The following is a 10,384-nucleotide window of genomic DNA, read 5'->3' as shown; positions in this document are numbered from 1 at the left end:
TCCTTATTTAGCATATATTTATTTATTTATTAAGAAACTAAAGCCTATTCTATGTCAGAAATGAAAATAGGCAATGAGGACTCAATGGTGGGCAAAATGCAGACAGACTACTTTTTTTCCCTCATTCTAGCACAGTCATCACTTTCCTAGGTAAGACGTTCCTAAACTCCAGACTACACCAAATCCTCCTCCTGACCACACCCTTCCACCTTGATTTTCACCTTCTGACCTCTCTTGCGTAGAAATTCGAGCACCAGCCACTCTAGCTTTAGCTTAATTTCTCCAGCCATGTAAGGACGAATCTGTGTTAGTGATGCCACAGGCACGTTTCCTTTCCAGCAAGAATATCACTTACTGGGCATTTCTGTGGATACTTTCAGAGAAAAATGCCCCAGTTGAGCACCCGCCCATGGCCATAAGCATCCACCGGGCTCGAAGTGCATGGCCCGCCGCTGACCACTAGGGGGCAGCTCTTCACGCAGAGGCTCGAGCGACGGAGGCGACGCGGCGGCTACCGGCTCTGCTGAGCCCACCCCAGGATCGGAGGGAAGGGAGCCTGATTCCACGCGGGGCCTCCCCCGTGGCATACGTTGTTGTTAGGGAACTATTCGCCCCAAATATGGTTTATTGGAGACTTAGGGTTTGCTTTTCTTATCAAGTGCGACAGCAAACTGGCTGGGTCCCCTCTCGCATCCAAGAACCCGCAGAGACTCTGAGGGAGCCGGTTTGGGGCCCCATGCAGGCCAAAGCATCCCTCCGGGAAGGCGGGGTCGCTCACCTGGTAGGTGCCCCGAGAGCCCGCAGCACGGCCCGAGGTGGGGTCCACCGATGGAACGGGAGACCACGGGCGTGGCTCAGGGAGCGGTAGCCGCGCCCCGGGCCCGCCTCAGGGACGGCCTCCGTCTCGCCCCAGCCTGTGCCCCGCCTCCGGGACAGCCCCGTTTCCGAGACCTCCTAGCCTCCGAGACAGCCCCGCCCCCAGAACAGCTCTCCTCCCGGACGGGCCAGCCTACGAGAGAGCCCCGCCTACGGTACAACCCGCCTCCGAGACCGCAGGGCTCCACCTCCGAGACAGCTCAGTCCCCAGGACGGCCCCCACCTCCGAGACCGCCCCGCCTCCGGGACCGCCCCGCCCCGCCTCCGACACGTCCCCCGCGCGCCACTGCAGAGCCAGTCCTTCAGTCCCCAGGGATCCGCACTGCCGAGGGGTGAGTTTTCCAATCCCAGCGGGTCCTGGGGTGGGGGCGGTAGCTGAGCACCTAGAGCAATGGGGGTCGCTGCAAAGTGTTAGAGGCCCCAAGCCATTCCCGGCGTCAGGGGGTGTCCCTCCCTTCTTAGGTCTAGGTCTTTGGTTTCATTTCGTTTTGTTAGTCTGGTGCTATTTGCAGTTTGTCTTAAAACACGTTTCTCCCTCCTATTTGAACTTGTAAATTACGAATTTGACAAAGATGTGCCTGGTGTGTTCGTGCACGAGGGCACATTTCGTCGCGGAATGCTGGGTCAGCTTTCCGGGACATATTACTCATCTGAGGTGTTTTGTCTGTTTTTGTTTATCCTGTAAAACTGGTACTGCCCCAGGAGTGAAAGACGTCTCTTGTCTTCTGGGAGGTAGCTAGCACGATCTTGAGCTCAGGCTTCCGGATCTCTCTCGGCTGCTTTTTTCCACTGGTAACTTCTAAGGCTGACATCAGGTGCCCGCATTCTCAATGCTCTGCCGAGTATTGGCTCTCTTTTGTGAATTTCTTTCCCGCGAGCAGTATTAAGAAAAAGGTGGTGGATAGGAAGGGAAGAGGGGAAGAGATGGAATTCTACAGGAAATGCAGGGCATGCTCAGAATGCCAACCTCTCCGAGCTTGGAGAGATTTGGTGGAAAAAAGTAGCAGGAAAAACGTCCAGTAATCACTGGCATGCCAGACCCTGGAGAAGCCAGGCTGAGGCGCTCTGCAAGTTTCACCTTCGAGAGAGTGGACGAAATGTAACGGTTCTTGTTAGAGTTCTTGCAGAAGACGATTGTGGATGAGAATACATCCTGGGGACTAAAACCAGATTGGTTTAGTCTAGAATGATTGCCAACTAAAGGGACTGATGTTTGAGAGAGATGGTGAGAGATTAACAAAATGAGGTGGTTGACTGCATATGGAAGCAGGAAGGAGAGAGGAAGGAGGCACGTGTGGCTCAAGGGCTTGGTGTGTGTTTTAGTTTAGATTCTCCCCTAAAGCAAAGCCTTATGCAAGGGCTTACCTGCAGGTAATTTTTTGGGGGTAAGTGAGACCAAAAAGCCCAAATGAGGAAGTGGAGAGAATGAGACAAGGAAAAGGGAAAGCCAGGAGGAGCCTGTGGCTGAGGGTCTTCCACATGGCGCTCCGGGTGCCTTCCAAGGACCTCTGATGGGCACCTCGGGAAAGCCACGGGGCACTTTTCTATGAATCCCCGCTCTACTGGGCGAAGCTCATCCTAGTGTCAACTCACTGCTACTTCAGAGCTGCCTTGTGCACCTGCAGAGGTGAGAAGCCATCAGAGCACACAGGAAAGTCCCTTACAGTGGGCTCGTCAGAGATGGGCAAAGGGAGGCGGCACAGGCAGCCAGGGGACTACTGCAGGACTGCAGTCTACAACGCTGCCCTCGTCAATCCGGGAAACTAGAAAGGACAGCAAAGGGACAGACACTCTCTTTTATTCCGTGCTCACTGTATGTGTACCAACCCCAGACAAGGCATTTTTAGACATACTCTTTGCTTTATTTTATTTTATTTTACTTTATTTTATTTTATTTTATTTTATTTTTTGAGGCAGAGTCTTGTTCTTTCGCACAGGCTAGAGTCCACTGGTGCGATATCGGCTCATTGCAACCTCCGCCCCCCACCATCAGGGTTCAAGAAATTCTCATGACTCAGACTCCCCAAGTGGCTGGGATTACAGGTGCACACCACCATGCCCAGCTATTTTTTGTAGAGTTAGTAGAGACAGGTTTCGCCATGTTGGCCAGGCTGGTCTCAAACTCCTGAGCTCAGGTGATCCACCGGCCTCGGCCTCCTAAAGTGCTGGGATTATAGACATAAGCCACTGCGCCTGGCCTATCCATATTCCTTTAATCTTCAAAAACAATCTTCCCAGGGCTGTGTTATTCTCTCTTTGTAGATGGGGAAACTGAGACTGAAGTCATTTATCCAAGAGGGGCTGCTTAAAGGGACAAATAGGCTCAGTGTTAGGCACAGCCAATTTTAAAAGACCTCCGGAAACTGCATAATGCTACCAAATAGAGGAGAGTCCTCTCCATTAGGACAGATTTGATAAATTAGGGGGCACTTTCCAACTTAGCAAAGCTGTCAGAAGAAAGGCATGTTTTGACAGGTCTATGACCTTTCTGTTCAAAAAAATCAAGCACTGTGTCAACTCAGGCACACGAACTTAACTATCACCTTCATTTTCCAGCCCCACAGGATCTAGCCCGTCCCTCCCTCCTCCTGGGGTCCTGCTCCTCCTTGCTCCTGGCTCTCAGCCACCCCAAAGCGGTCTTGCTGCTGGAATGCCCTTTGCTCACTGCATTTCAGGTTTCAGCTTCAATGCCACTTTCTCGGAGTCCTTTCCTATCACCCAATCTAAAGTAGTCTTCCAGTTCCTCCATGTCACATCATCGTGTTTTATTTTCATCATAGTGATTGTTGCATTTTATTTATCTGTTTATCTACCTATTTATTCATTATCTTTCTCCTTCTAAAATATTCAAATCATGAAAAGGGAAACCTTATCTGTTTTGTTTCTTGCTGTACTCCCAGTGCTAGAACAGTGCTTGGCCCACAATGGGGAATCCAGTAAAATTCGGAGATGTTTCCTTTTTTCACCTGTTCCTTCATCTGTTCTGACCAGCAGTGCTTATCAGTATCTCTTAAATACATGAAAGTCTTTGCTTCCCCCTGCAGCAGCTGATAGCACCATGGCGACCACTGCTGCTGCTGCGTTTGAGGCCCTCGTGGATGGAGTGACACGCTGGGATGTCCCCAGAGGCCCCGTCCCCAGTGAACTCCTTCTTATTGGAGAGGCCGCCTTCCCCGTGATGGTGAATGACAAGGGCCAGGTGCTCATTGCTGCCTCCTCCTACGGCCGAGGCCACCTCGTGGTTGTGTCCCATGAGGGCTACCTGTTGCATGCTGGCTTGGCTCCATTTCTCCTCAATGCAGTGAGCTGGCTCTGTCCCTGCCCTGGGGCTCCCGTGGGAGTGCATCCATCCCTGGCACCTCTAGTAAACATCCTGCAGGATGCTGGGCTTGAGGCACAGGTCAAGCCAGAACCAGGAGAGCCCCTAGGGGTTTACTGCATCAATGCCTACAATGACACCATGACTGCAACGCTGATCCAGTTTGTGAAACATGGAGGGGGCTTGTTAATTGGGGGCCAGGCCTGGTGCTGGGCCAGCCAGCACGGCCCTGACAAGGTGCTCTCCAGGTTCCCTGGGAACAAGGTGACAAGTGTGGCTGGAGTGTACTTCACTGACATCTATGGGGACAGAGACCGGTTCAAGGTCTCTAAGAAGGTGCCCAAGATCCCACTCCATGTCAGGTGAGTGTCTGTTCCCCTCTTAGGGAGTCTGACTCAGGATAAACAATAGAGTTGGTCCCCCTCTTCAACGAGCTTCCATTTCAATACAGGTGATTTTCCACTCAGTTTGGAACCACCACCAATCAAAAGTAGGATGATTAAAATGCACCAAGACACAAGAGAGGCTGGGCCCTCACTGCCATTCCCTCCTGTGGCCAAAGCTGAATAGAAAAGCTTGTCTTACTCACCACTTCATCTCCATGTCTAGTACATAGAACATAGAGAGTACTCATCAGTACCTCTTAAATGCATGAAAGAATATTTGTTTGTTTGCGTGAGCACCTACTGTTGGTCACGCCTCATTCTGGACAATGGGGGTCTAGCAGAGATCGAGGCAGGCAAATCATGCCATCATGAGGTTTGTATTCCAGGGAAGAGATAGGCAATTAAGGAAACGAATATATATGTACTCTATCAGGTATTGCTAAGATCCATGAAAGATAATAATATAAGTGGATAGCATGACAATAGGAAGGCTGATGGAGGCTATTTTATTTAAGGTGTTCAGGGAAGTCCTATCAGTCAGGCCAAGTTGGATTGGTCAGGATTTGTTGGCGTTGCTAGCAGAAGGGATTTAGTATGGGGAATTGACTATACCCATGATAGAGGGGCTGAAAATACACACAGGGGGCAGCAAGTAACCCAGAGATCAGCAACAGCAGAACCAGCAGAGGGAGCTGGTGGTATTACTGGAGTCCAGGTGCTGCAGCCACCTGGTAGAAGCTGGAGCCATGCTACGCTTTCCCAGCAGGAGCTGGAACCACAGATGAAAAGTCTGTCTGCTGGAAGCTGGAGTCTCAGAGAAGACACTGTGGACCAGAAATACAGCCTGAAGAGAGAAGCAAACACTTAGCCTCCTTCCCTCTTCCTTCCTGATTTCAGTCTTCTACCTCTGCCTCCCATGGGCTGAACCCACCAGGATCCAGGGAACAGGGGAGCCACAGAAATGCAGTTTTCTGCAACACAGAGGATGACCAAGATGAAAGGGGAATGGAGATGAATGCAAACAAGCCCATGGCCAGCTTGGAAGGCTTGTCTGGTAGGTGGCACTTGAAATGAGACCTCAAGGAAGTGAGGGAATGAGCCATGTGGGCATCTGTGAGAGGAAGATTCCAGGCAGAGTGAGGAGAGAGGGTGAAAAAACCTGGAAGGGAAGCCTGCTTGGTACATTCCAAGGGAAAGAGAGTGACCCTTCTGTAAGGTCAGAAGGCTCTGCAAAGCTCCAGGGGAGAATAGCTGAAGGCAGCTGTTCTGTGACCCTGAGGCAGAGGGCAAGGATTAGGTACAAGGGAGTGTAGGGGAATTTGTCTTATCAAGCTTGTTTGTTTGAAGTTGTCCAGGAGCTGACATTTGAACATCTGCGCACATGATGTTCTCTGAATGAGGAACAATAAATGTTAGTCACTTACAGATTGTGTAGGCTCCAGGCTTTCGGCATTATGCCTGCAGTAAATAAAAGCAAGCAGCTTCAGCTTCTCCGGGCTGCTCTGTGGCCACTAGAGCCAGGCAATCACCTAGCTGTTCTTACACTGCTTACCTATGTCTGAGTACTCATTTCATCCATCAGCCAGGGACACACCTGGCAATCAAGGAAGCCAGGATGATGGAAGCTCAGTGAATGACAGCTCAGGTCATGTAAGAACTGATGGGCCAGGAGTAGAACTTTAGATCTTATTTGCAGTGAGATGGGAAGGCATTTTGTATTCTCTACAGAAGATTGCTATGATGTGACTTAAATTTCAAAAGGAACCCTCTGATTGATGGTGGAGAACAGACCTTGGGAGGCAAAGATTGAAGCAGCAGACCAATCAGGAGGCCACAGAAGTAGACCACAGGAGAGATGGTGGCGGCCCAGACAAGGCTGGTAGAAGCTATGGAGCTACTGAGAACAGGTTCCATTCTGAACACACCTCAAAGGAAGAACCCAACAGGCTTGGCTGATGGATTGAGTAAAGAGAAAGAGGAGTTGAAATTTTTGGTCTGAAAAAGACAAAAAATTAAACACAGGTGCTGCTATTTAGTGATCTATGAAAGGACAATGAGAAGATGGATTAGAGGAGATCAGGAGTTTCATTTTGGATGTTTTGGGTTTCAGATATTAGTGACTAGGTACTTATGTTTGGCCACATGTAGCAGAAGCCTTAGTATAGCAGATTAACCATGTAGTGGTTTATTTTTTCTATGAAACACGAAGTACAGGTAGGTAGTCCAGCTCTGGGGCAGTGACTCTATGATGTCCCATGGTTGGTCTCTGTCTCCCTATCACTGCCTGCCCCTGTCATGATGTGTTATTTTATCCTTATGGCTACAAGATTGCCACTACTACTCCAGGCACCATAATTACACCCATGCAATAATAAATTGGAATGGATAAACCTACTTTTAGTTTATAAAACCATATATTTTCTGGAAGCCCTAGACTTCTATTTATATTTTAGCGGCCAGCCTAGTCAAATCAGTAATCTCTAACCTTTTGGTACCAGGACCTGTTTTGTAGAAGACAATTTTTCCATGGACCTGGCAGGGGTTTCAAGATAATTCAAGGGCATTACATTTATTATGCACTTTATTTCTATTATTAGTACATTTTAATATATAATGAAATAATTATACAACCCACCATAATGTAGAATCAGTGGGAGCCCTGACTTCCAGACCTAACTACCAGGAGGTCTGAAGGGCTGGCTATTTTTAAATGGGCACTGGCGTCTCTGAAGAAATCAAGATTCTGTACAAAGAAGAAGGGGCATCAGATACTAGTGAGCAGCTGGCAGTGCCCTGAACCCTCAGCGCCAAGCTCTGGACCTCTTTGAATTCCTTCCCTTCTGAGAGATTTGGGGAGGGGATGGGTTTACTCAGAGACATTAGATTAGATCTGATTCGCTTCAACTTTTTTATTCTAACACTAAGGGAAAAGCAGGTGAAATCTCATCACCATAATGCCTCTTAATTGCCCCCAGAGACTCTCCTCTTTAGCTAACTCAACCTGTTTTTCTTCATCTATACCTACATTTTTAATCCCTGCCACCAATTCTAAGGTATATTTTTTGTGTTTGTTATTTTAATTCTTAATTACTGAAAATGTTAAACATATGCAAAAGTCGACAGAATAGTACAATGAACCCCCATGTAGCCATTCCCCAATCCCCAAAATAGTCAACTCCAGGTCTATCTTATTTCACCTGTAGCCCCACTCTTCCCCACCCAAGGTTATTTTGAAGCAAACAGCAGACATCATGTCTTTTCATCTGTAAGTATTTAAATATATATCTCTAAAGATATGAAGTCTTTTAAAAACATAACTGCAAGTCACCATTATCACACCTAAAAGAATAATTCCGTAGTGTCATCATTTATTTCCATGATTGTCTTATTTTTCAAAATGTGTTAACATTGGGCCAGTCATGGCAGTTCACACCTGTAATCCCAGTACTTTGGGAGGCCAAGGCAGGTGGATCACTTGAGGTCAGGAGTTTGAGACCAGACTGGCCAACATGGCAATACTCTACTAAAAATACAAAAATTGGCTGGGAGTGATGGTGCATGCCTGCAGTCCTAGCTATTCGGGAGGCTGAGGTAGGAGAATCACATGAACCCGGGAGGTGGAGGTTGCAGTGAGCTGAGCCCATGCCATTGCATGCCAACCTGGGCAACAGAGTGAGACTCTGTCTCAAAAAAAAAAAAAAAAAAAAAGCATTAACATTGAAATTTAAATAAAGCCCAAATATTTTGATTTCTTGATACAAATTTTATATTTCTTTTAAGATATGCGTTTCCTTTCCAACTTTCTATTTCTTGCAGTTTTGTTGCTGTTGTTGAAGACACCAGCTACTCTTTATCGAACAGTTTTGTTCAGTCTGGACTTTGAAAGTAGACCTCAAGGAAGTCAGGGAATGAGCCATGTGTGCATCTGTGAGAGGAGGATTCCAGGCAGAGTGAGGGGCAATGGTGAAAACCTGGAAAGGCAAATTGCTTGCCTTCCTGTGGTATCATTTAATACGGGAGTACCAGTCCATGCCTGTTAGGAACCAGACCACACAGCAGGATGTGAGCAGCGGGTGAGCAAACAAAGCTTCATCTGTATTTACAGCTGCTCCCCATCGCTTGCATTACCACCTAAGCTCTGCCTCCTGTTAGATCAGTGGCAGCATTAGAGTCTAATAGGGCATGAACCCTATTGCAAACTGCTCATGCAAAGGGTCTAGGTAGTGTGCTCCTTATGAAAATCTAATGCCTGATAATCTGTCACTGTTTCCCATCACCCTCAGGTGGGGCCATCTACTTGCAGGAAAGCAAGCTCAGGGCTCCCACTGATTCTACACTATGGTGGGTTGTATAATTAGTTCATTATATTTTACAATGTGCTAATAATAGAAATAAAGTGCATCATAGATGTAATGCACTTGAATTATCCTGAAACCCCTGCCAGGTCCATGGAAAAATTGTCTTCTATAAACAGGTCCCTGGTACCAAAAGGTTAGGGACCACTGACTTAACATATTCATCTTTTCCTTGTATTTTCTGTATAATACAAATTAAAAGTTAGATCTCGATTTTAGGTCAGGATTGACAAACTGAGGCCAGCCCCTGCTTTTGTGAATGAAGTTTTGTTGGAGCACAGCCATGCCCATTCATTCAAAAACTGTGCTGCCATTGTTGAGTAGTTTCAGCAGAGACCATATGGCCCATATTTGTCTAAAATATTTGTCTGACCTTTTAAGGAAAACTTTCTCAACTCCTGATCTAGAGGTTTGGTCAGATTCATGTTTGAATTTTTGACCTATTTTATAGGTGGTAGTATGCACTTCTATTGGGTAGAACACAATGGTCTGATTTTCTCTCTTACTGTGAGGTTGGCAGTCCTTAATAAGCATTGCTTAGCCCTAGACCCATTAATTTGTGTTTATAAAATGAGGACTTTAAAATTTTAATATTCCTTTTGTTATTTGGAATAGTTTTATAAAACACACTTTCCTTCATCAATTACATACTCTATGGTATAATTTATATAGGAAAGGCAAAATAAATATTTAATTCTCTTTTTCTCATTTTAAAACCAGTTTCCAATATTGAGTTGGTTCCCTAGCATCTTCCAGAGGTCACCAATGTGTTTAAATTTTTCTTAGAATTATTATGAAATCATGATTGGAAACACAATGTGTTTCATTTCTTATCCTTATTGATGTTGAAATTGTCCTGTTTGGCCATTTGGAGCCAATTCAAGATGATTCCTGAATCTTTTCCACCCAACCTTAATGGGATTCCTGGTTTTTTAATATAACAGGAGGTTTCAATTTCATCTCATATATTTCCTGCTCAGGACCAGAACTGCCATTTCTCCAAAAAGCCCGATTTTTTATTTTCTTCTTCTTATTTTTTTTTTTAACGTACAGCCCATATTTCTGGGAGTCCTAATTTGCATTTAGAAACCCCAATCTGGGTGTTAGAGGTGTGCATTGTTTGATCATTGTTTCTAGGCCTTCTAAATAGGCACAGCTAAGAAATGGATCGTTTTGGTTTACACTGATTACTGATACTTCAGATCAGATTTGGGGCTACAGGGTTTTAATTTGATTTCAACAATCTTATTTCTATGATGAAATCTTAGCTATCTCTCATGATGAAAAATTCCGGTTCTATAAGACACCAGTGTAATTACCCATTTGCTCTATCCCATGATGTACAAACAACAATTGCAAAATATGAATAATAGCACCACTACCAGCAATATGATGATTATTGTAACAAAGATTATTTGCAGTTCTTTTTGTCCCAATGTATATTTTAT

General features: G+C 46.1%; 1 protein-coding gene across 3 annotated transcripts in view; it reads left to right on the top strand.

The window, feature by feature from the left end:
• Window positions 1-1,144: 1,144 nt before the first annotated feature.
• The window catches only part of TCAF2 (TRPM8 channel associated factor 2), a 39,810-nt gene continuing 30,570 nt past the window's right edge, over window positions 1,145-10,384 (top strand). The window contains exons 1-2 of one of the 3 annotated variants that reach the window (XM_032762032.2): window positions 1,145-1,208; window positions 3,921-4,557. In XM_032762032.2, coding sequence (XP_032617923.1) covers window positions 3,935-4,557 — 623 coding nt within the window. In that variant the 5' untranslated portion in view covers window positions 1,145-1,208; window positions 3,921-3,934. Of the gene's footprint in view, window positions 1,209-3,920; window positions 4,558-10,384 lie in introns of those variants that run through there. The other 2 variants (XM_058427575.1, XM_058427574.1) reach the window with 2 other exon arrangements.

The sequence above is a fragment of the Hylobates moloch genome, unplaced genomic scaffold (assembly GCF_009828535.3).
Source record: "Hylobates moloch isolate HMO894 unplaced genomic scaffold, HMol_V3 SCAFFOLD_1, whole genome shotgun sequence".
Taxonomy (NCBI): domain Eukaryota; kingdom Metazoa; phylum Chordata; class Mammalia; order Primates; family Hylobatidae; genus Hylobates; species Hylobates moloch.
This window is presented reverse-complemented; position numbering and strand designations above follow the sequence as displayed.